The 25,441-nt window shown below is 47.0% G+C and overlaps 2 protein-coding genes across 2 annotated transcripts in view; one reads left to right on the forward strand and one right to left on the reverse strand.

The window, feature by feature from the left end:
* Positions 1 to 25,441, forward strand: part of HEATR4 (HEAT repeat containing 4) — a 198,856-nt gene that overhangs the window by 72,854 nt on the left and 100,561 nt on the right. The window lies entirely within an intron of this gene.
* LOC137531964 (acyl-coenzyme A thioesterase 6-like) lies at positions 32 to 11,493 on the reverse strand. The gene is made up of 3 exons (XM_068252017.1): positions 10,915 to 11,493; positions 3,084 to 3,286; positions 32 to 931 (listed from the first exon to the last, which is right to left on the reverse strand). The coding sequence occupies exons 1-3, from the start codon at positions 11,456 to 11,458 to the stop codon at positions 356 to 358; spliced, it is 1,323 nt and encodes a 440-aa protein (XP_068108118.1). The 5' UTR covers positions 11,459 to 11,493; the 3' UTR covers positions 32 to 355.

Below are 25,441 nucleotides of genomic sequence, written 5' to 3' on the forward strand. Positions count from 1 at the left end.
TTTTATGGAGAAAATCAGAGCTGGCCACAGGCAAAAAAAGGTCATTTTAATAACAATAAATTTCAAAAATGGTTAAATGTGTTGTAGATTTGTTAAACAGAAGTGGAGTTACGTTAAAAATATTAACTACAGTCATAATTAATACTGTGCAGTGCAATAATAAGAACCCTCATTCAATCAAAAGCTAAGGGTACTAAAAAAACCTGCAGCTAGTGCAGTCCAGTGAGCCAAGCACATAGGCTAACTGTGTCATAGTGCAAAAATTAAGATCAGACCAATCATTCAGCTCCAAAGCTTGCGATCATAGCTCAGCCTCATAGAGGTTTATCTTCCCGACTAGTTGTATTATCTCTTTTTATCTAAGATGCAAATGAAAGAAGTCTTGTATTTTCTGCCACGAATCTTCCTGAGCCTGGCAGTGAGTTTTCATTTCTCCACCCCCCAGGATAGGTACGCCCAGGACCCGATCGATGGCCACCATGCAGAAGGGAGAGCTGGGAGGGTCTATTCTATGGCCAGTTCCGGGGTAAGTCAGCAAGGTATAGTTACTTTTCCCATTTCTCTTCAGGCGATCAATGGCTATGTGAGCATAGACAGAACTTTTCCAGTTCTGGTCATTTTCACCAACAACAAACATGAACTGACCATCGGCTTTCTCTATAGGGATGAGGCACTGGCTATTAGCAGGATCCAGAGGATCATCCAGAGCATCGAAGACATCAAACACTGCCCTTTCTGACACTCGCACTCGGCCCAGGTCATAAGCCAAGGGTGGGATGGTGACATCTTTGTAGGTCAACTTGGCAGCAGTGTTGGCACAACACCCAGAGATGCTCACTGTTGCCACCACCCGGGGTAGGAAGGTCATCATGGAAAGAGCAAGATCTGCACCTTTGCCAGTTCCTATAACACCAACTCCAGGACCTTTAACCTTCATAGAGAAGACAAAAAAAAAAGAGAGAGAATATATCATCTCATTAGTCCACTACCACACTTTTCTTTCATCATGATTATGTAACTGGACACATGTCCTTTAATTTAAACCTTTACAAGAACCAAAAAATAAAAAATATTTGCGCTGGCATCTTCCCCCGTCCGGCGGGCTCTCTTTTCTGGGCAGCCCTGATTGTCACTGTTTTATCCCACCCTCAGGCTTACAGTATTTTTGGTGGAAGGACCAGAATCTTCTCCTTGCCTCTAAGATTTGGCGGAGGGATACATGTATCTCCTTTTACCAGTTTAGATTCAATCAGCAAATTCCCCTTACAGGATACCAGAGGTCAAACATTTTGGAGAAACAGGGGGATCAGGCTTATACTATCACCTGTCGTGCCGCCCACCTCTCTCCCCGTTCTCCTTTTTGTTCCCATAGCTTACCTTACAGCCCCCCAAATCCACTTCTGGTCGGCCTCTAGTGCGCAAGCACTGGCCGGGCTGCGCATCCTACAGCGTGGCCTAGAGCGCACTGCGCATGACATATTGACGTCATACGCATTTACAGAACACTCCCAGCCACGCTGTAGAATGCGCAGCCCGGGCTGGGGCCTGCGCACTAGAGACCGACTCGGCCGACCGGAAGTGGATCCCAGGGGTTTTTTGGGGGGGCTGTTAGGTAAGCTGCAGGCAGAGAGGAAAAGGCAGTGGCCATCAGGGCAGGTGATGTATACGCCTGCTCCCCCCGTTTCTCCAAAACGTTTGACCTCTGGTATCCTTACGGGCTCATTTCCACTATCGTGAATTCGCAGGCGTTTTTCGCATGCAAATTCGCATAGCAATACAAGTGAATGGGACTGTTTCCACTTGTCAGGATTCCTTTGTGTTTTTCTGTGCAGAAAAAATTCACATGGCAGAGCCATCAGAATTCGCATACCGCATACCGCTATGCGAATCGCATACAATGTATTTAATGGAAAATTCGCATGAGGTTTGGGTATGCGAATTTTCATGCGAATTCGCATAGAAACAATGGAAAAGCACACCAGCACTGCCATGGTTAAATTCGCATACAGCGTCATCCATACGAATTCGCATGAAAATTCGCATGGACCCGCATTCGCACCGCACAAGTGGAAATGCAGCTTTAAAGAGAACCCGAGGTGGGTTTGAAGATTATTATCTGCATACACAGGCTGGATCTGCCTATACAGCCCAGCCTCTGTTGCTATCCCAAACCCCCCTAAGGTCCCCCTGCACTCTGCAATCCCTCATAAATCACAGCCACGCTGCTGACAAACAGCTTGTCAGAGCTGGCTGTGTTTATCTCTATAGTGTCAGTCTGCTGCTCTCCCCGCCTCCTGCAGAACTCCAGTCCCCGCCTGCATCCCTTCCCTCCCTGCTGACTGGAGGGAAGGGACGGGGGCAGGGACCGGAGCTATGCAGGAGGCGGGGGAGCAGCTGAGACTGACACTACAGATGTTAACCCGTAACCTGGGTTGTTAAAGGGTACCAAGCAGCATTTTTAACTCCCAAGGCAGCTCAATAACATGAAGCATACAGTCGATGAAAAGTATATAGTGAATAAAAGGAATAGAGAAGCATACAGTCACTGAAAAGTATTCTTCACCTCTACTGTTAACGCACGATTGCCGGTAACGTACTGCATGTAGTGTGTTACGATGCCGCAACCAGTTATGCGCATCAGTCACACTCTGGTGGTGCATTGCAATGTGGTAATCCACATTATGAAGCGGCCATTACACTGCAACGTAATACTGTGAACCTATAGCCTAAGGCCAGTTTCACACTGCAAACTGGCGGTAGCGATCCGATGCGTCAAAACAGGCTTTCAGGGAACACCGCGTTAGTGCGCGATGTTCCCCGTTTGACCACCAGCCAAGCAGGAAGTGATGCAACTTACCATAGACTAACATGACTTCCGGGCCGATGTAGATCAGGCAAGGTAACATAGTTCTCCACTAGTGTTAGATTAGGGACTTGCGGTTTAGCGTACCACAACATGGGAAGTATGAACCTCCCCATAGGGTTGCATTAGGCTACGGTAGCAGTGTGTCAATGTGACGCACTGCAACGGTGTGAAAAGGCCCTAAAGGTCAGTCGAAGATTAGGGTTCCTCTCATTCTTACTTTGGGATGCTGAGACAAAAATTTAGAAGCTTCCTCAAAGTACTCCAAGTGAAATTCGGTCATTGCTGGTGGGAGATCTTCGAAAGAAAAGTATGGCAGGGCCAGGGCAGCAAATCCACGGCTGGCTAGAAGACTGGAGCGATATTCCACCAGACCGCCATCATCTCCAAACATGTCAATCACGCCAGGAAAGGAACCCTCCCCTAAAATAAAGACAATGTGGAATCATTAGCAGCCCCCATAGATTTACACACTACTATTTTATTTTCAGTAGTTTTGTTTTGGACACAATTTGTAAAATGCACATTCTACTTTTCATTTTCCTGAGTTTAAAGAGGCACAGCAGCGATATATAGTAGAATGTAGCATTGTTCCGTATACCCAAGTCTACATTCATTTTCCTGGTTTCAGCATCAGAAACACTTCCTATATCAATATATTGCTGTATGAGGTCACAAAGCCTTCTCCTCCCAGATTATTACTGGAGATCAGGTGTTATTTATGCTGACTTCAGAACACACAAACGTAAATTAGGCCTAGTGCACACCAAAAACCTCTAGCAGATCTGCAAAACGCCAGAGGTTTTTGAAGCAGGTTTCAGAGCGATTCTAGGCATGTTTAGAGAGCGTTTTTGTGTGTCAAATATTGTTACAGTAAAGCTGTTACTGAACAGCTACTGTAAATAAACACCTGGGAAACCGCTCTGATGTAGCGTTTTTCAGAGCGGTTTTCCACTTTCCTATACTTAACATTGAGGCAGAAATCTAAAAAATGCTGCAGCCCCCGAGTTTGCGTATGTGGAAAAAACGAGCCGCTCTGGTGTGCACCAGCCCATTCACTTTCATTTGGCAAGCGGTTTTCCCCCTGCAAGCGTTTTAAAAAGCGCTTCAGAACCACTATGGTGTGCACCAGCCCATTCACTTTCATTAGCCAAGCGGTTTTCCCCCTGCAAGCGGTTTAAAAAAACGCTCCAGAATCGCTCGTGTGCACCAGTCCCTATCCAGTGAGGCTCTTGCCATCCGTAAAGATGTCGCCATCAGTGATAAGTTTAAGGAAGTAAATCAGGGAGAGAAAAGATTTTAGAATGGGCAAACATTGACTAATTTATACATTAATATTGCAAAATATAAGTAATTTTAATAGTAACATTCACTGAAGTTCCTCTTTAAAGAGAGCACGAGGTGGGCTCAATTTTTTTTTTTAAAGTAGGCTACCTGATCCATGGGACTGAGCAGATCAGGTAGCCGCAAAAAATGCCGCTTAACCTCCCTGGCGTTCTATTAAGATCGCGAGGCTGCGGCAGGGTTTTTTTTTAATTAAAAAAAAACTATTTAATGCAGCCAACTAAAAGTTGGCTGCATGAAAGCCCACTAGAGGGCGCTCCGGATGCGTTCTTCTGATCGCCTCCGGCGGCCAGAAGTAACACGGTAGGCTGCAATGAGCGGCCTTCCATGTTTCGCTTACCTCGTCGCCATGACGTCATGGACATCAGCCGACGTCCTGACGTCAGCCGCCTCCGATCCAGCCCTTAGCGCTGGCCGGAACTTTTTGTTCCGGCTACGCTGGGCTCAGGCGGCTGGGGGGACCCTCTTTCGACGCTGCATGCGGCGGATCGCCGCGCTGCAGCGGCGATCAGGTAGCACACGCGGCTGGCAAAGTGCCGGCTGCGTGTGCTGCTTTTTATTTGAGCCAAATCGGCCCAGCAGGGCCTGAGCGGCAGGCTCCGGCGGTACTGGACGAGCTGAGCTCATCCAGACCGCTCAGCAGGTTAAGTGGCCCACTTTCAGGCCTTGTTCACATTGCGTTTGGCTGGCGTTCGTGTTTGCGTTAGGCGTTTGACTTTTTTTAACCTATTTTGGTTCCTGGACGTAGTTTCTACGTCCAGGAACCATGCACGCTCCCGCGGCCGATCGCGCGCGTGCACGCGCACTCCCGGCCGCGGATTCGGTAGCCAAGGAATCAATGTATCGGGCTATGGTGCCCGATCACTGATTCCTCTCCCCCGCTGAAAAAGCGACAGCTTCTCTCGGAAGCTGCGCCTTTTCTGGCCGTTCCCTCTCCGATGAGTCACTCTAAGCGTGTGTTACGCTTAGAGTGACGTCATGTAAACAAACTCATGGCCGCCATCTTGTGGCCAAAAAGTAATACTACACCTGTAAGAAAAAAAAATACAAATTAACACACATTTACATTATAAATCTATTGTTTACCTTCCACCCTCCCAAAACTACCCAAATAAAATGTTTACTATAAAAAAAAAACATGTAAATATTTAGCTAAGGGTCTAAACTTTTTAAATATCAATGTAAAGATGAAATATTTCTATATTTTTTTTATTTTAAACTTGTAAATAGTGATAGATGCAAAATGGAAAAAATGCACCTTTATTTCCAAATAAAATATTGTCGCCATACATTGTGATAGGGACATAATTTTAACGGTGTAATAACCGGGACATATGGGCAAATACAATACGTGAGTTTTAATTATGGAGGCATGTATTATTTTAAAACTATAATGGCTAAAAACTGAGAAATAATGAATTTTTCCATTTTTTTCTTATTCTTCCTGTTAAAATGCATTTACAGTAAAGTGGCTCTTAGCAAAATGTACCCCCCAAAGAAAGCCTAATTGGTGGCGGAAAAAACAAGATATAGATCAGTGCATTGTGATAAGTAGTGATAAAGTTATAGGCTAATGAATGGGAGGTGAACATTTCTCACGTGAAAACGACGGAACCTGAATGGGTTAAGCATTTTCTGGCGATTTTCTGCGTGTTCGCTCGTTTTTGTGGGCGTTTTTGTAAGCGCTTTTGCTGAGCGCTTCCGTCTTTTTATCCGGAAAAAAATCCCGAAACAATAAATACAATGTATTTTTTTTTTTTAAAAACGCTCATGCAATAGCTTGCCAAAGCAATTTTGTGAGCGTTTTGCGTTTTTCCTATACCTTCCATTCAGGCAAATCACCTCAAAAATAGCTCAAGCACCGCTTTTCAAAGCGGATCGCAAATGAACCGCTCTGATATGAACGCTCTCATAGAGAATCAATGCACAAGCGCTTTCAGGGCGATTTTGAAAATCGCCCGCGCTTAAAATTTTAGAAAAATGGATATAATGTGAACAAGGCCTCACTTTCATGACCTATAGGTCACAATGCTGGGATGAGAGATTCCACCTCTCATTCACAGCGTGCAGGGAGGCGGGGGAGCGGCAGGGGGCGTGACCAGGGAGAGAGAGCTGCCCAATAGCAGCTCTGGAAATCCTGAAAGAACGCCCCAGCAGGTGTTTTGAACAGGGAATCCCTCACCCATATGTTTACCTCAGAGATGGCGACAAATGTCACCAATCTCGGGGAGCTATAGCACGGTGGGGGGGGCAGAGAGCAGCGGTGTGGGGACACCGAGGCATGTTATGAGGCAGAGAACAGGCCTCTGTGTCCCATCTGCACACCGCGGGTTCTCTTTAAAAAAGATACATGAGGCAAAATAAATTATAGCAGATTTACTTATCTGGGGCTTCCTCCAGCCCCTAGAAGCCAAAGTGTCCCTCACCACTCTCTGGGACTCGGATTAGAAGAGGCAGAGGAACAGCACAACAGCGAAGCAAGCATTTTGTTCCAAAACCAAAATAAGAATGACACTTAAAATATAAAGCATGGTACACACTTTATGATTGACCAATGTTGCCACTTCATGTAGTGTGCAGGTTTACCTACACCATCTGCTCACAGCATTCAAATCTGTTGACCCTCAGGGTGCGTTTCCACTAACGTTCCCCGCATGCAAATTCGCATAACCAATAAAAGTAAGGAAGCAGTAGATTTGGGCGCATGAGACAAGTGGACAAAAAGGGCGCCCCATTCACTTCCATTATAAATATCGTTTAATGGGCGCCGAACAGGGAAAAAAAGGCGCCGGAGATTATTAACGTTTTAACAAAGGCGCCCGGAGATTTTTAAGGATTTATAACTATGTTTGTGATGATTTAACTTTACAAAATGAGCCCGTGACGAATAACGTTTATGAAGATACTAAATCACTATTTCTAAAACATTTCTAAAACATTATTATCCACCCAAAAAAATTATTTACATTTTTTTATTTACATTTTTTTATTTATTAATGTCTGTAAAACATTATTATCCATAGGGGTCTTAGGTTTAGGCACCAACAGGGGGGTCTTAGGTTTAGGCACCAACAGGGGGGTCTTAGGTTTAGGCACCAACTGGGGGGTCTTAGGTTTAGGCACCAACTGGGGGGTCTTAGGTTTAGGCACCAACAGGGGGGTCTTAGGTTTAGGCACCAACAGGGGGGTCTTAGGTTTAGGCACCAACAGGGGGGTCTTAGGTTTAGGCACCAACAGGGGGTCTAGGGGTTAGGGATAGGTACAGGGAGGGTTTTTAATAAACGTAAATATAAGTTTCACTTTACAAACAGGGAAGATTAACGTTTTAAGAATTGCCGATCTCATACACATTATTTAGTGATTTATAAATTCTTAAAACACTATTTGTAAATGAAATTCTACACAATATTTCTATAAACGATATTTCCATTTAACGTTTATACCACGCGCCCTTTTTTCCCGACGCCCTTTTCGTACGTACGCTAAAAGTAAATGAGCCTGTGTCCACTTGTCAGAAAAACGGAGCGTTTTCTTGTGCAGGAAAAATCTGCACAGTAGAGCCATCCGAATTTGGACACCACATGCGATTCGCATACAATGTATTTAATAGGGAATTCATATGGCGGTTTTGTATGTGAATTTTCATGCAAATTCGCATACGATTTCTCATGAAATCAATGAAAAGCATACAGGCACTGACATGGTTAAAGTCGCACACAGCATCATCCATGCGAAATCGTATGCGAATTTGCGGTAAAATTTGCATACAACCGCATGCGATTTCGCTCCTGCATGCGAATTCGTCTGCGGGGGATCCGCGGCAATTCCCCACCGCACTAGTGGAACCGTACCCTCAAACTACAGGATGGAGGTGGAAAAACTGATCAGCGATTGGCCAATCATAATTCAAAGTGTGTACTTGTAGGCTGCTAGTTTAAGTTAAATTGGAATCTCTGATCTGAAAACTCATCCAGGGTCAGTAGAGGTGACCACACACACGGCAATCCTGGCTGAACAATCGGTCTGACTCACCCAAAGAACAGCAGAATTTAAAATCAGATTTTTCAGTGAACCAGTTCGCATCAAAAATGATAATATAAAATAATAATTTACCTCCTTGCCCAGTTATGCTCTAGTTTGAAAGCCTAATAATGGTTTAAAGAGATCAATGTATTCTGATTTCATCCTGCTGAGTCAATCTTCAGCTGCAATCTGCCACAACTAGTGTGTATGACCTGTTTTTTTTTCTCCACTCATTAGAAATGGTCAATGAGTTGCAAATAATTATCGCTTACATGCAAATTGTATGCGGTTTTGAATCGGGCCAATCAAATACTCTCCCTACTTATTTTGATTGGCCCAATTCCAAGCTGCATTTTTAGGGCCCGTTTTCACTTGTGAGGTGGGAATCACCGTGGTAAAAATTTGCATGCAGATGCGAATTTCTTATGCGGTATATGCAAATTTTCATGCGAATTCGCATGGATGACGATGTATGGGAATTTAACCATGGCAGTGCCTGTGTGCTTTACCATTGATTCCATGCGAAATCGATTCGCATACCAAAACCGCATGAAAATTCCCTAATACATTGTATGCGAATCGCATAGCGGTATGCGAATTCTGATGGCTCTGCCGTGCAGATTTTTTCTGCACAGAAAAACGCAAAGGAATCCTGACAAGTGGAAACAATCCCAACCACTTCTATTGGCTATGCGAATTCGCATGTGGCAAACGCATGCGAATTCACGATAGTGGAAACGAGCCTTTAATGTAGTTTCCATACAAGTAACCAGGACAATAGCATCTTGTTGACTGTCTCTTCTCAACAGGATTAAGCAGGGCTGGACCTTACGGGGTCCAGAATAAGAAACTGCTAGTTAATTCGCTTGGTTAATAAATTAGAAGTAGAGATGTGTTGAACATTCAACTTTATGCAGATTTCGGCACTGGTCTTTTTTAGGTAACCCAGCAGGAAACCCCATAGGGAACAGTTCTCCAATCACATCACGGCCTCTACAGCCAAAAATAATTCCGGGTACAACCCCCGTTGTACTTGGTGAAATAAATATGATTCTGATACAGCACAAAGCGTTGTGATTGGCCAAATAGTGTGGGTGTGGTTTAACCACTTGAGGACCGCAATGTTAAACCCCCCTAAAGACCAGGCCTTTTTTCTTAAAAAGAGCCACTGGAGCTTTAAGGCCTCGCTGCAGGGCCGCATAACACAGCACACTAGTGATTCCCCCCTTTTCTCCCCACCAACAGAGATTTCTGTTGGTGGGATCTGATCGCTCCACCAATATTTATTTATTTTTTTATAAATATTTATTGTATTATTTTACTAATAAATGTCCCTATTTTTTTCCCTCCCCCCGCCGACTAATCAGCATGATCAGCTGTCATATGACAGCCGATCACTATCCTGTCTCCCAGGGGAACAGCCGTGTCACACAGCGCTGTACAAGCTAATTAGACGGCGGTTTCGTCATCTAACAGTCTCCTAGTGGTGATCGCCGCTGGGAGGCTGAAGGCAGAGCACAGCTCCTGCAAAACAGGCCCCAAGGACCTTATGCTGATCGGCGTTAGGCAGTCCTGGGGCTGCCCCGGCCACGCCCATCGGTGCGACGCGGTCTGTTAGTGGTTAAAAGGGTGCTGTCAACTTAATAATGTTAGCCGAATTTACCTATGAGGTTTCCTGCTCGGTCCCCTAAAGTAAACTAGCGCCAAGTGTTTTGCCCACAGGAAATCTCTCCCTGGGAGTGGGGAACAAGAGATCTAGGTGCTAGTCTAGTTTAGGGGATCCAGTGGAAAACCTCACAGGAAACTGTAATCCAATCACAGCACCCTCTACAGCATTTGTGATTGGAAGAGCAGTGTGGGTGTAGCTTACTACAACCTATCAGTTCAAAAGGATGCTGTCCATCCAATCATGTTAGTGAATTTCCCAATGAGATTTCCTGCTGGGTCCCCTAAACTAGCACAGGATTCAATTGGCATATTACTGTATACATTTGAATACAAAATGTGCACAATCTTGCATCAACTTGGAACTGTTTGCATCTCATTAACTTACTTATTACTCATTAACTTACTTTAAGGGCCCTTTTCCACTACATCTTTTGCAATTGCTGAATCGCAAAATCGCAAACCGCTAGTGATTTTAAAATCGCTACGGTTTGTATTTGAACATAGGAATCACGGTAGGGAATTTCCACTACCGCGATTCATTTTTTACTTTAACGCGATCGTGCCGCGGAGCGATTTTTGCCGTGATTTTGCTATGCAGTCCAGTGCATAGCAAAATCGCGATCGCAAACGCCGGGGAAATGTGCAATTGCTAGTGGAAAAGGGCCCTAAAGGACAACTGAAGTGAGAGGGATATGGAAGCTGCCATGATTATTTCCTTTTAAATAATGCACATTGCCTGGCTGCCATGCTAACCCTCTTCCTACTTTTAGGCATAGACCCTAAACAAGCATGCAAATCAGATGTCTCTGACAAAAATCTGACAAGCTTAGCTGCATGCTTGTTTCAGGTGTGTGATTCAGACACTACTGCAGCCAAATAGATCAGCAGGACAGCCAGGAGGTAACTGGTATTGCTTAAAAAGAAATACACATGGCAGCCTCCATATCCCTCTCACTAAAATTGACCTTTTAGCTTTATAAGTAAACATATGAGTGTGCAATGGATATGGCCATTACCTGGAGGTAGAAACAGGCTGCCTCGCACTGCCCCCTCCCTCAGCCTGATTCGTCGCACTCCAGGGGCACAGAAGAGCCGTTTGATCTCTTTCTTAGTTACTAAGTGCCCTGGTATGGCTTTGGGATCCATGTGGCCCTTGTGTACCAGAATCTCCATGACCATGGGGGACTCATGGACACTCTTCTTCTCTAGTCTCCGGAAGGGCTTCTCTATAATAGAGGGAGAAAGGCTCCAGAGCAGCCCCATAGGCAGCACCCCTGTGTAGTCCCCTCCAACAGAAGGATCCCTGTGTAGATCCACAGTGCCATTGCTGTCAGCCTCATAGTGGGCACAAGAGTCAAACAGGCAGTCCTGGTCATCCACCACAACAGCTCTGAGCGTCACCTGCTGTTTGGGGGTGAGATCCTGCACTGTGATACGCAGCTTCTCATCAGCCAGGCCAATCTCTGGTGACACAGACAAAGTCACTGATCTGCTTAGTAATGTGTAGCTATAGGAAGCCTTCAACAGCCCTGCAGCCAGGCAACTCACTCCACGCAGCATGTTGTTTCCTCTGCCTGCTTCAGTGTGCACACCAGCTCTGCACTCTGCCTGTCATGTGACCTGCACACAGACCAACATAACAGATCTCAGAGCACATCAAACTGTTATTTAAAGAGAACCCGAACTGAAAATAAAAAGTCAAAACAACCATACACAGGTCATACCATACCTCCCAACTTTTTGAGATGAGAAAGCGGGACACTTAAGCCATGCCCCTGCCACACCCCTGTTTACGCCCCTGTCACACCCTTAGTCATGCATACCATGAAGTTTTTATAAGAAAAATATGTTGTTTTGTAAATCAAACCAGACAAGTCCTTTTTATCCTGGTTCATTTTTCCTTCATATTAGCATTTTAAAATTAGTAATATGTCAATTCAAAGGATGGGAATAAAGTTTAGAGTCAATCAAACACATTTTTTAGTAGATAAATATATATATTTAAATAGAAAGAGGGACAAAGTCCTGAAAGAGGGGCAAATGAGGAGGAAACAGGGACAGAGGTCGGCGGGTGAGGAGACTTTTGACAGGTGAGTAAATTCTTTTTTTTTTAGGTGAAATGTTGCTCAAATTACGTTTATTTTCTGCTGAAATGTGGCCCAAATTGCGTTTGTTTTCTGCTGAAATGTGGCCCAAATTGCGTTTGTTTTCTGCTGAAATGTGGCCCAAATTGCGTTTATTTTCTGCTGAAATGTTGCCCAAATTGCGTTTATTTCCTGCTGAAATGTTGCCCAAATTATGCTTATTTTCTGCTGAAATGTGGCCCAAATTGCGTTTATTTTCTGCTGAAATGTGGCCCAAATTGCGTTTGTTTTCTGCTGAAATGTGGCCCAAATTGCGTTTATTTTCTGCTGAAATGTTGCCCAAATTGTGTTTATTTCCTGCTGAAATGTGGCCCAAATTACGTTTATTTTCTGCTGAAATGTGGCCCAAATTGCGTTTATTTTCTGCTGTAATGTGGCCCAAATTGCATTTATTTTCTGCTGAAATGTGGCCAAAATTGCATTTATTTTCTGCTGAAATGTTGCCCAAATTGCGTTTGTTTTCTGCTGAAATGTTGCCCAAATTGCGTTTGTTTTCTGTTGAAATGTGGCCCAAATTGCGTTTGTTTTCTGCTGAAATGTTGCCCACATTGTGTTTGTTTTCTGCTGAAATGTGCCCCAAATTGCGTTTATTTCCTGCTGAAATGTTGCCCAAATTGCGCTCATGAATCACTATACAGAACGATTTTGCTAACGTTTTTAAATTACTGCACACTGTAAAAAAATAAAAATTCATTGAAAGGACCAATCAGAATTAAAAACGCTAATCGCAAATTGTTACACAATCGCTGGCAAAATGTTGACACCTTTAAAATCACTACCAAAATCGCCAGAAAACGCTCATGAAATCGCTTACAAAATGCTCATAAAAAATGCTAGCGATTGCGATTAGCAATAGCGCTTTGTAGTGGGTTCCAGGACTTACTCTGGAAGAAACATACTTTTTAATTGTATATGTTTACGTATATTTTAACCACTTCGCATCCAGACCTTGTTTTCCCCTTATTGACCAGAGCAATTTTGACGTTTTAGCTATGTCCCTTTTTAATCAGCCATAACTTTATCCCTACTCACGACGGAGCTGGGAAAAAAGGGTGCAGGCAGCTAGTGGACAAAAAGGGCGCCGCCATTCACTCCCATAATAAATAACGTTTAATGGGCGCCGAGCAGGAAAAAAGGGCGCCGGAGCTAAATAAAGTTTACAAACGGCGCCCGGAGCTAAATAAAGTTTACAAACGGCGCCCGGAGCTGTTTAATGATTTATAACTGAGCTTGTGGTGATCTACGTTTATAAAATGCACCCGTGCCGAATAACGTTTATGAAAATACTAAACATATTTATCTTATTTAAATAATTAAAACATTATTTAAAGTTTTATCCCTTACTGTTTGTAAAACATTATTATTCACAAAATAAAGCGATCAGTACGTAACGTAAATTGCAAAATATTTTTTGCATCCACAATTAGTAAAACATTATTATCCACATAATAAAGGGGGGTCTTAGGTTTAGGCACCAACAAGGGGGTCTTAGGTTTAGGCACCAACAGGGGGGTCTTAGGTTTAGGCACCAACAGGGGGGTCTTAGGTTTAGGCACCAACAGGGGGGTCTTAGGTTTAGGCACCCAGGGCCAGATTTAGGACAAGGCCACCTAGGCAATGGCATAGGGCACCACAGGACGAAGGGCACCAAAGCAGCAGGCTAAACTGGTGCAGCATTTGCAAGCTTGGAAATGCTGCAATGCAGGGAGATCAGGCTAACGCCTGACCGTGGTACTCTGCTGCTAGCTGCCTGTGCAGCAACCACCTTGCTCTCTGTGCACGTTTACATTGTGGCCAGCAGCTATGGACTTGGGCAGCATTGGAGACCGAAAGGAAGATGAAACTTCTGCACTTGAGACGAGTGGAGGAATGAGCGACACAGATGGCTGCTGCGGTGTGAAGTCGAGCTGGCTACCTATACTGAAAGGTGTGGGGGTGGGGGGAGGGATTAAGAGAGTCATCTGTCTACCTATACAGGAGGGAAAGGGGGAGGAGTCGTCTGGCTACATATACTAGAGGGAAGGGGAGGGGTCATCTGTCTACCTACACTGGAAGGAAAGGGGGAGGCGTCATCTGGCTACCTATACTGAAAGGAAAGGGGGAGGAGTCATCTGGCTACCTATACTGTGGGGAGGGGGGTCATCAGGCTACCTATACTAGAGGAAAGGGGGAGGGGTCATCTCGCTACCTATACTGAAGGGGGGGGGCAGCTGGTGACAGTGGCCTAGGGTTGTAAAGAGTACAAATCCGACCCTGTAGGCACCAACAGGGGGGCTCTTAGGTTTAGGCACCAACAGGGGGGTCTTAGGTTTAGGCACCAACAGGGGGGGTCTTAGGTTTAGGCACCAACAGGGGGGTCTTAGGTTTAGGCACCAACAGGGGGGTCTTAGGTTTAGGCACCAACAGGGGGGTCTTAGGTTTGGGCACCAACAGGGGGGTCTAGGGGTTAGGGGTAGGTACAGGGAGGTTTACTTAGGCACCAACAGGGGGGGTCTTAGGTTTAGGCACCAACAGGGGGGTCTTAGGTTTAGGCACCAACAGGGGGTCTTAGGTTTAGGCACCAACAGGGGGGTCTAGGGGTTAGGGGTAGGTACAGGGAGGTTTACTTAGGCACCAACAGGGGGGGTCTTAGGTTTAGGCACCAACAGGGGGGTCTTAGGTTTAGGCACCAACAGGGGGGTCTAGGGGTTAGGGGTAGGTACAGGGAGGGTTACTTAGGCACCAACAGGGGGGGTCTTAGGTTTAGGCACCAACAGGGGGGTCTTAGGTTTAGGCACCAACTGGGGGGTCTTAGGTTTAGGCACCAACAGGGGGGTCTTAGGTTTAGGCACCAACAGGGGGGTCTTAGGTTTAGGCACCAACAGGCGGGTCTTAGGTTTAGGCACCAACAGGGGGGTCTTAGGTTTAGGCACCAACAGGGGGGTCTAGGGGTTAGGGATAGGTACAGGGAGGGTTCTGTGTAAGAGTAGGCTTAGGTATAGTTTTAGTAAAATTTTAGTAATAATTACTAATGTTTTACAACACTTATTACGAACGTAGTTATATTTATATCATCGTTATAAAGAATATTTTCAGATTTTATTATAAGAACAAACCATAAATGAAGGTTATTCACAATAATATACAATTATAACAATTAAACATATATTATTGTTTTATTTAATAAACGTAATTATAAGTTTAACTTTTGAAACAGGGAAGATTAACGTTTTCACAAATTCCGATTTCATAAACATTATTTAATGATTTATAATTTTGTTAAACATTATTTGTAAACGAAATATAGCACACTATTTTTATAAACCCTATTAATGATTAATTATTATTTAGAGTTTACACCCCGCGCCCTTTTTATCCGGGCGCCCTTTTTGTACGTAAAATGATCTAGGTATTGTTTTTTTCAGGACAAACTAGAATTTCATTGGCGGGTATTTTGTCCCTAGACCAAAAAAGTTTTCTATGCATTTTAATGGGAAAAAGAGGGGAAAAATAAAAAAAAATCATTTTTGCTCAGTTTTTATCAATTCCAGTTTAAAAATAAAAAGTGCCACAGAAGATAAAAACATGTCACCAGTATTCTGTCCCCCAGTATAGATAGCAAAATGTTTCCCGAGTCTCAGACCCCCCCCCCCCCCCCCCCTATAGCCAGATTTGTCCCCAATATCAGTCACCCCCAGTATAGCCCGATGTGTCCTCTGTTTGGCACCTCCCAGTATAGATAGACAGATGTATCCCCAGGATTACTGCCTCTCATTATAACTAAATGTGTCCCCAGGAATAGTGGTCCCCCATTATAGCCAGATGCGCCCTCAGGATTAGCGGGTGCACCCTGGATTAGGGCCCCCCCACCATTATAGCCAGATCTGCCCCCAGTATAAAATTATGCACATAATTAAAATTGTATCCCCTCTTACTTTATCCTCCCCCCCCCCCAGCTGCACATTTTACCCCCCACCAGGGGTTCAACAACCCCTATAAGGGCCAGCCAGATGTCCCACCCCGCACCCAGGCAGCCCCCTCGGTGGCCAGATCTCTAAAAAAAAAAAAGTATTAGAAAGCAGCCTGACTCACCTTTTCCTGTTCCAGCGATCAGCCTGCAGCCCGAGCCTCCGATCGCCGCTCTGCATGCAGCCCTGTGATGCCGGTTACCGGGTCCCGGCTTGATGACGCCATCAAGCCGGGACTCGGCTATTCAGCATCACAGGGCTGCGTGCAGAGCGGCGATCGGAGGCTCGGGCTGCAGGCTGATCGCTGGAACAGGAAAAGGTGAGTCAGGCTCCTTTCTAACCCTTTTTTTTTACACCGAGGGGAGAGATGAAGGATCACCGCTGTTTGCTACAGCAGTGATCGTTCATCCGTGGGGGGGTTACTAATTGGCTACAAGGGAACATGTTCCCTTTCACCAATTAGTATTGCAGCTGTTAGTGCCGGGAGGTGCGCTCTGAAGCGCACCTGTTCCTGCACAACAGGGCTGCAAGCAGGTCAGTATATCTATGTCGCTGTGGCTTGGAGAGAGCCACAGCTGACGTAGATATACTGTATCAAAGGACAAAGTGGTTAAAAGAGAACCCGAGGTGTGTTTAAAGAATGTTATCTGCATACAGAGGCTGGATCTGCCTATACAGCCCAGCCTCTGTTGCTATCCCAAACCCCACTAAGGTCCCCCTGCACTCTGCAATCCCTCATAAATCACAGCCGTGCTGTGAGGCTGTGTTTACATCTATAGTGTCCAGGAGAGGACTGGGACCTTTTGGCCTGGAGGGAAAACACAAACTACAGGCCCGTTTTCATGGCAGCCCCAGCCCAAATAACGTCACACAAGCGACCCACGTGCTATATGCCAGTACTTACGTGGGGCGCCAATGCAGAAATACAGCAAGGACACTTGAGGAACAGCGTGGCAGGTAAAGTATAATGCACAGGCACTGGGGGCCACACAATAAACTTTGAGGGACAAAGGCCTTGGTTTCCTTCACGCTCATGATTATTGCACTTGATCGACCACATCGACCTGAGATTTCCCAGCATCTCAGATCGATACATTCAACTAATTTCCACCCAAAATCAGTCAAATTGTTGATTTATAATAATAATTAATAATAATAATTATTGAAACAGTTGGATCGGCCAGCCCTAAATCATAAAATGAGTGGCAGCCTGGGGGGAAATCTCCCCCCTTCCCCCCTGGCCAGTCCTCCCCTGATAGTGTCAGTCTCAGCTGCTCCCCCGCCTCCTGCATAGCTCCGGTCCCTGCCCCCATCCCTTCCCTCCAATCAGCAGGGAGGGAAGGGATGCAGGAGGGGACTGGAATTCTGCAGGAGGCGGGGAGAGCAGCAGACTGACACTATAGAGATAAACACAGCCAGCTCTGACAAGCTGTTTGTCAGCAGCGTGGCTGTGATTTATGAGGGATTGCAGAGTGCAGGGGGACCTTAGGGGGGTTTGGGATAGCAACAGAGGCTGGGCTGTATAGGCAGATCCAGCCTCTGTATGCAGATAATATTCTTCAAACCCACCTCGGGTTCTCTTTAAAGACGAACTGTAGTGAAAATAACAATGAATAAAATTGCTTACTGTTTGCAATATTAATTTAATGATTATTTAGTCAGTGTTAGCCCATTGTAAAGTCTTTCCCCTTCTGAAATGTTTCTCTGGTGGTGACATCTTTAGTTCTGCCAGGTGATCTGTATTGAATGTTCGCTACTAAGAGTTCTATGCACAGAGGGATATATTGCTTTCTTGGCAGTTGGAAAAATCTGTATTTTCCCATCATGCAACTAGGTTCTCAGACAGCAAATTGTCAGGAGCTTGGTCATGACATCACAGTGTGGGAGGGGTTTCACCACAATATCAGCCACAGAGACCCCCCCTGATGATCTATATGAGAAAAAGTAAAGATTTCTTGTGGGAAAGGGGGTATCAGCTACTTATTGGAATCAAGTTCAATCCTTGGTTAAAGTTCCTCTTTAAAAAGAGCCTGAGATGGGTCCTTAAAAACCATCTCCTCATTCTTTAGCAGTTGGCCCCAGAAAATCCTCCGGTCTGGGCCAACTGCGCTCCCGCCCCGCTCCTGTTGCCTGGTGCGTTCTGCGCCAGTGCAGAACGGCTTCAGAGATGGGAGCGCGGCGGGCAGTGCCCTGACTGGATGACTCAGCAGGGCCCGTTGCGGTGACTTAGCATGACGAAGGAACGTTTAGAAGAAGCCCCAGGTATGTATATTTTCTTTTTAAGGCCCTATCTCAGGTACAATTTATTGCAAACCCATGTCAGAAATGTGCTTAAAGGAATTCTTAAGTAAAAAAAAAAAATGTTTTTAACTTACCTGGGGCTTCTTGCAGCCCCCTGAAGTCCTCCTGTGCCCACAACATCCTCTTGATTCCCTCCGGCCAGCAGCGGCAAGCCCCACAAAGTTGGCCCATCAACGCCAGTCGCCTGCTACTACGCATGCGCTACCTGAGCCGCACACACCCTGATCGTGGTCTCGCTGCCAGGAGCGCTCTGCAAATGCGGAATGTTACCGGCCACGGGAGCGTGATCAGGGTGCTCGCGGCCTGGGGCCATGTATGAGCAGTAGCCGGTGACTGGCGTCGACAGGCCAGCTTTGCGGGGGTTGCCGCTGCTGGCCGGAGGGAATAAGGAGGACATCATGGGCACAGGATGACTCGAGGCAGCTGCAAAAAGCCCCAGGTAAGTTAAAATATTTTTTTTTTCTTAAAGGGGAACTGAAGAGAGAGGTATATGGAGGCTGTCATGTTTATTTCCTTTTAGACAATACCAGTTGCCTGGCAGCCCTGCTGATCCTCTGCCTCTAATACTATTAGCCATAGCCCCTGAACAAGCATGCAGCAGATCAGGTGTTTCAGTGGTTCAGACTTATAAGTCTGATCTGACAAGACTAGCTGCATGCTTGTTTCTGGTTTTAATCAGATACTACTGCAGAGCAATAGACCAGCAGGGCTGCCAGGCAACTGGTATTGATTAACCTCCTGAGCGATAATCCCGAGCTGAGCTCGGGGTATATCGCGCAGGAGGATTTCTCAGGCCCTGGTGGGCCGATTTGCATAATTTTTTTTTTGTTACACGCAGCTAGCACTTTGCTAGCTGCGTGTAACTTCCGATCACCGCCGCTCGCCGCCGCCGCTCGTCGTGCCGCGCAGCCCCCCCCCTCCCCGACCCCTTGCGCAGCCTGGCCAATCAGGCCAGGCAGCGCTGAGGGGTGGATCGGGACTCCCTCTGACGTCACGACGTCCAAGATGTCGGTGACGTCATCCCGCCCCGTCGCCATGGCGACCGGGGAAGCCCAGCAGGAAATCCCGTTCTGAACGGGATTTCCTGCTTACTCTGATCGCCGAAGGCGATCGGAGTGGGTGGGGGGATGCCGCTGCGCTGCGGCTATCATGTAGCGAGCCCTGGGCTCGCTACATGATTTAAAAAACAAAAAATTTAAAAAAATAGTGCTGCGCCACCTCCTGGGCAATATAATTGTATCGCCCAGAGGGTTAAAAGGAAATAAACATGACAGCCTCCATATACCTCTCTCTTCAGTTCCCCTTTAAAGCAACAATTGTGTGACTGTGGGGGAAAAGGCAGATACCTATGGAGAGGGAAGGCTCTGGATCCTTTCAGTGCTGATCCACCATTTAAATTTGCCACCTCCAGGAGTAGATTTGGGCCGAACGGTTCGCCTGCGAACGGTTCCATGCGAACTTCCGTGGTTCGCGTCCCGCAGGCGAACCTTTGCGGAAGTTCGGTTCGCCCCATAATGCACATGGAGGGTCAACTTTGACCCTCTACATCACAGTCAGCAGGCCCAGTGTAGCCAATTAGGCTACACTAGCCCCTGGAGCCCCACCCCCCTTATATACGGCAGGCAGCGGCGGCCATTACGGTCACTCGTGTGCCTGCATTAGTGAGAGTAGGGCGAGCTGCTGCAGACTGTCTCCCATAGGGAAAGATTAGTTAGGCTTAGCTTGTTCCTGGCTGCATACCTGTTCTGTGAACCCACCACTGCATACCTGTACTGTGAACCCACCACTGCATACCTGTTCAGTGAACCCAACACTGCATACCTGTTCTGTGAACCCACCACTGCATACCTGTACTGTGAACCCACCACTGCATACCTGTTCAGTGAACCCACCACTGCATACCTGTTCAGTGAACCCACCACTGCATACCTGTTCAGTGAACCTGCCACTGCATACCTGTTCTGTGAACCCACCACTGCATACCTGTTCTGTGAACCCACTACTGCATACCTGTTCTGTGAACCCACCACTGCATACCTGTTGTGTTCAGTGAACCTGCCACTGCATACCTGTTCTGTTCAGTGGACCCGCCACTGTATACCTGTTCAGTGAACCCGCCACTGCATACCTGTTGTGTTCAGTGAACCTGCCACTGCATACCTGTTCTGTGAACCCGCCACTGCATACCTGTTCTGTTCAGTGGACCCGCCACTGTATACCTGTTCTGTTCAGTGAACACGCCACTGTATACCTGTTCAGTGAACCCGCCACTGCATACCTGTTCTGTTCAGTGAACCTGCCACTGCATACCTGTTCTTTGAACCCGCCACTGTATACCTGTACTGTTCAGTGAACCCGCCACTGCATACCTGTTCTGTTCAGTGGACCCGCTACTGTATACCTGTTCTGTTCAGTGAACCCGCCACTGTATACCTGTACTGTTCAGTGAACCCGCCACTGCATACCTGTTCTGTTCAGTGGAGCCGCTACTGTATACCTGTACTGTTCAGTGAACCCGCCACTGCATACCTGTTGTGTTCAGTGAACCCGCCACTGCATACCTGTTGTGTTCAGTGAACCTGCCACTGTATACCGGTTCTGTTCAGTGGAGCCGCTACTGTAAACCGGTTCTGTTCAGTGAACCCGCCACTGCATACCTGTTGTGTTCAGTGAACCCGCCACTGTATACCTGTACTGTTCAGTGAACCCGCCACTGCATACCTGTACTGTTCAGTGAACCCGCCACTGCATACCTGTTGTGTTCAGTGAACCCGCCACTGCATACCTGTTGTGTTCAGTGAACCTGCCACTGTATACCTGTTCTGTTCAGTGAACCCGCCACTGTAGTATACCTGTTCAGTGAACCCGCCACTGTATACCTGTTCTGTTCAGTGAACCCACCGCATCAGTGCGCATACCTGTGCAGTTAAGTGAACCCACCTACCTACGTGAGTGCACGCAGTGTGATATACCACTCCGTGCATACCCGATATGGACAAAACAGGTAGGGGAAGAGGTAGTGCCAGAGCCAGAGGAAGGCCACCCGGCAGGTCTGCGCGAGGTCGTGTAAATGTAATTTCGTGTGGACCTGGCCCACAGTACAGTGCTCGGAAGAAGGCACGTCCCATCACCTCCCAAGATTGTCAGGACGTGGTTGAGTATTTAGCGACACAGAACACCTCATCTTGCTCAGCCACCAGCGCTACTACTAGCACCACTTCCGCTGCATTTGACACTTCGCACTGGCTTAGCGGATGTCCTGAAGCAGGCCAGGAAGGTCTGTGGGCATTTGAGGCGGTCTTACACAGCCATGGCACGCTTTGCGGAAATTCAACGGAAAAACAACATGCCGGTGAGACGCCTCATTTGCGATAGCCCGACTCGCTGGAATTCGACCCTGCTCATGTTCTCCCACCTGCTAGAACAGAAGAAAGCCGTCACCCACTACCTCTACAACTACAGTAGAATGAAACAGTCTGGGAAGATGGGGATGTTCTGGCCCGACAACTGGACACTGGTGAAAAATGCATGCAGGCTCATGCGGCCGTTTGAGGAGGTGACCAACCTGGTGAGCCGCAGTGAGGGCACCATCAGCGACTTAATTCCCTACGCTTACTTCTTGGAGCGTGCTGTGCGTAGAGTGGCGGATGAAGCTGCGAATGAGCGTGACCAGGAACCGTTACGGCAGGAACAGGCATGGGACCAATTTTCATCAGACCCAGCTGTTTCCTCAACACCTGCGGCAGCACAGAGGGGGGAGGAGGAGGAAGAAGAGAAGTCGTGTGCAGAAGATGAGTCAGACTCAGAGGATGATGAGCAAGGTGTTTCTTTGGGGGAGGAGGAGGAGGAGGAGGGGACGGCGGCAGGAGAACACCCGCAGCAGCCGTCGCCGGGGGCTTGTGCTGCTCAACCTTCCCGTGGTATTGTTCGCGGCTGGGGGGAGGAGGTTGACTTACGTGACGTCACTGAGGAAGAGCAAGAGGAGATGGAGGGTACTGGATCCGACTTTGTGCAGATTTCGTCTTTTATGCTGTCCTGCCTGTTGAGGGACCCCCGTATAAAAAACCTCAAGGGGAATGAGCTGTACTGGGTGGCCACACTACTAGACCCTCGGTACAGGCACAAAGTGGCGGACCTGTTACCAACTCACCTGAAGGTGGAAAGGATGCAGCACATGCAGAACCAGCTGTCAACTATGCTTTACAATGCCTTTAAGGGTGATGTGACAGCACAACGCCAGCAAGGTACCACTGCCACTAATCCTCCCCCCGTGTCCACGCAGTCAAAGACAGGACGCTCCAGCGATCTCATGGTGATGTCGGACATGCGGACGTTCTTTAGTCCAACGCCTCGCCGTAGCCCTTCCGGATCCACCCTCCACCAACGCCTGGAACGGCAGGTAGCCGACTACCTAGCCTTAAGTGTGGATGTAGACACTGCTGTGAACAGCGATGAGGAACCCTTGAACTACTGGGTGCGCAGGCTTGACCTGTGGCCAGAGCTGTCCCAATTTGCCATCCAACTTCTCTCCTGCCCTGCCGCAAGCGTCCTGTCAGAAAGGACCTTCAGCGCAGCTGGAGGCATTGTCACTGAGAAGAGAAGTCGCCTAAGTCACAAAAGTGTTAAGTACCTCACTTTTATCAAAATGAATGAGGCATGGATCCCGGAGGGCTGCTGCTCGCCCCAAGACAGTCCCCGCACACACAGCATCTCTGCCTGCACGCCGTGTGACTGGCTGCCTGGCCTGCCCCAAGAAGACTAAGTCGCTCCCAGTCCCTCCACACAGCATGTCTGCCTGCAGGCCGCTTGACTACCTTCTCCGCCACCACCAACAGGGTCCGGGACTCCAGGCGGATTGCTGAATTTTTTAGGCCGCTGCTAGCAGCGGCCGCTGTAATAATTTTTCTGGTCCGTGTACATGACTGCCTAATTTTTCTGGCTGCACTGCGGGCAGCTGCAACAACAAAAGAAAAGGCATGTACATGCGCCCATTCCCCTTCGTGATCATTACCTTGCCGTGGTGAAGGGGCTTGCGTATCACAATGAAGCAATGACCGGCACCTAGATGAGTGTCTTGGGGGGCACACAAAAGATAATAAGGTCGTTGCTTCATTGTGGTCAGACCAAATTTGATCAGCTGGACAGTCACTGTTCTGTCATTCAGCTACATCAGCCAGGCGACCATATGGGCTGTAAAGCCACCAAAACCTGCACTCTCGCCATGGTGCGCACCAGTCCAGCACAGCCGTCACTACACAAACAGCTGTTTGCGGTGCGTTACACGGTGAGTTTGGTGTGTCAGTGTGAAGCAGTACTTTAATTACACTACCTGATTGATGTATACACATGCAAGATGTTTGAAAGCACTTTAGGCCTGTCATTTAGCATTCAATGTGATTTCTGCCCTTAAAACGCTGCTTTGCGTCAAATCCAGATTTTTCCCGGGGACTTTTGCCGTGTATCCCACTCCGCCATGCCCCCCTCCAGGTGTTAGACCCCTTGAAACATCTTTTCCATCACTTTTGTGGCCAGCATAATTTTTTTTTTCAAAGTTCGCATCCCCATTGAAGTCTATTGCGGTTCGCGAACTTTAACGCGAACCGAACCTTCCGCGGAAGTTCGCGAACCCGGTTCGCGAACCTAAAATCGGAGGTTCGGCCCAACTCTATCCAGGAGCCCTTGGAAATCTTTGGAAGCATGAAGGCGGGTGGCTCCACACTGCGCCTGCAGTATCCCCGAAGGCGTATTTGACCAGTTGGTTGAATACCTGCAACAAGAGGAGACATCGCTGGAACGAGGACACCGAGAGAGGACCAGGAAGGCTCTAAAGTCGCTTCAGTATCACTTTAAAGTACACCTGAAGTGAGAGGGATCTTGAGACTGCCATATTTCACAGGTTTACAAGCTGATATCTGATTGGTTCATGTTGTGGTGACGTGGTATCTTTCTTTTTGCATATTTGTAAGCCTTATAAATGTAAAGATTGTGTTTTGAAAGCATTCGTATTATCATATGCTCCTATACCAAATCCGGGACAAGGTCCTCTAGCACCCAAGGCTAAGACATGAAAGTGTGCCCCTCCATCCCTCCCACCCCAGCCGTCACACACTGATTGCTGTTAGACTAAGAGGCGCCCCAGGGCCCCAACACCTTCATATCTAGTTATCTGGCTTGCAGTCACTGCCATGTATCCTTTTTTGTATTTTTTGCTCGCCCCCTCCTACACTGCGCCCTGAGGCTGGAGCCTCTCTCGCCTCTGCCTCGGCGCGGCCCTGTCCTACACACTTGCAACTGTGTTGTTCAATAAAGTGTTGTCTGTGTGCGTGGCCACCACAGAGGAAAACCAGCTCATCTTGCTTCTACTATTCCACGGGATGCGACTGCATGCTTTGTTTTTTATCAAGTAAAGTCTCTTATTTGCAGTCATTTGCAGTAAAAGAGTGGCTGTATAGTGTACTGGTTAAGGGCACTGCCTTTGACATGGGAGACCAGGGTTTGAATACTGGCTAGGGCAAGTACCTATTCAGTAAGGAGTTCAAGGCAAGACTCCCTAACACTGCAGGGTGGCGTCTTGAGCACATCCCAGTGGCTGCAGCTCTTGAGCGCTTTGAGTCCGTCAGGAGAAAAGCTCTATACAAATGTCCTAATTATTATTATTATTATTATTATAATAAAAAAGACTAGTGCACTCCCGGAGCCATGTGCTAATATTCATGTCTATGTAGACTTATCACAAAACACTCTGCAGAAACAACCCTTCACTACAGCATTACATGAAGCGCAGATTGATACATGGGGCTTCCTCACCAAGATCCTTTTTACTTTTCAAAAGGAACATTGCATAATATCCTCAACTGAAGCTTGTTTCAAGCTTTTTAAGCAATTCAACATTCAGCCACAAGAGGTCTCCCAAAGACCCAAGATCATCAGCTTCAGCAAAGCTTGTGTTGGATTAGCACTTATGGCTTGTTCACACTACAAGATCTGTTTAAAGGGGCACTACAGCGAAAAACTGTAAAATTTAAAATATGTGCAAACATATACAAATAAGAAGTACGTTTTTTCCAGCGTAAAATGAGCCATAAATTACTTTTCTCCTATGTTGACTAGTCCATGTCTTCATAGGGGATTCTCAGCAAGGCTTTTATTCT

This window comes from Hyperolius riggenbachi, chromosome 9, assembly GCF_040937935.1.
Source record: "Hyperolius riggenbachi isolate aHypRig1 chromosome 9, aHypRig1.pri, whole genome shotgun sequence".
Taxonomy (NCBI): domain Eukaryota; kingdom Metazoa; phylum Chordata; class Amphibia; order Anura; family Hyperoliidae; genus Hyperolius; species Hyperolius riggenbachi.

Bases quoted from the DNA above. Each gene is read 5' to 3' on its own strand.
- LOC137531964 (XM_068252017.1), bottom strand. From the start codon at position 11,458: ATGCTGCGTGGAGTGAGTTGCCTGGCTGCAGGGCTGTTGAAGGCTTCC. The intron at 3,287-10,914 runs GTAATGGCCATA...TCTTTATTTTAG, and splicing joins CAGCCTGTTTCTACCTCCAG to GGGAGGGTTCCTTTCCTGGC. The intron at 932-3,083 runs GTAAGAATGAGA...TTCTCTATGAAG, and splicing joins TTTTGTCTCAGCATCCCAAA to GTTAAAGGTCCTGGAGTTGG.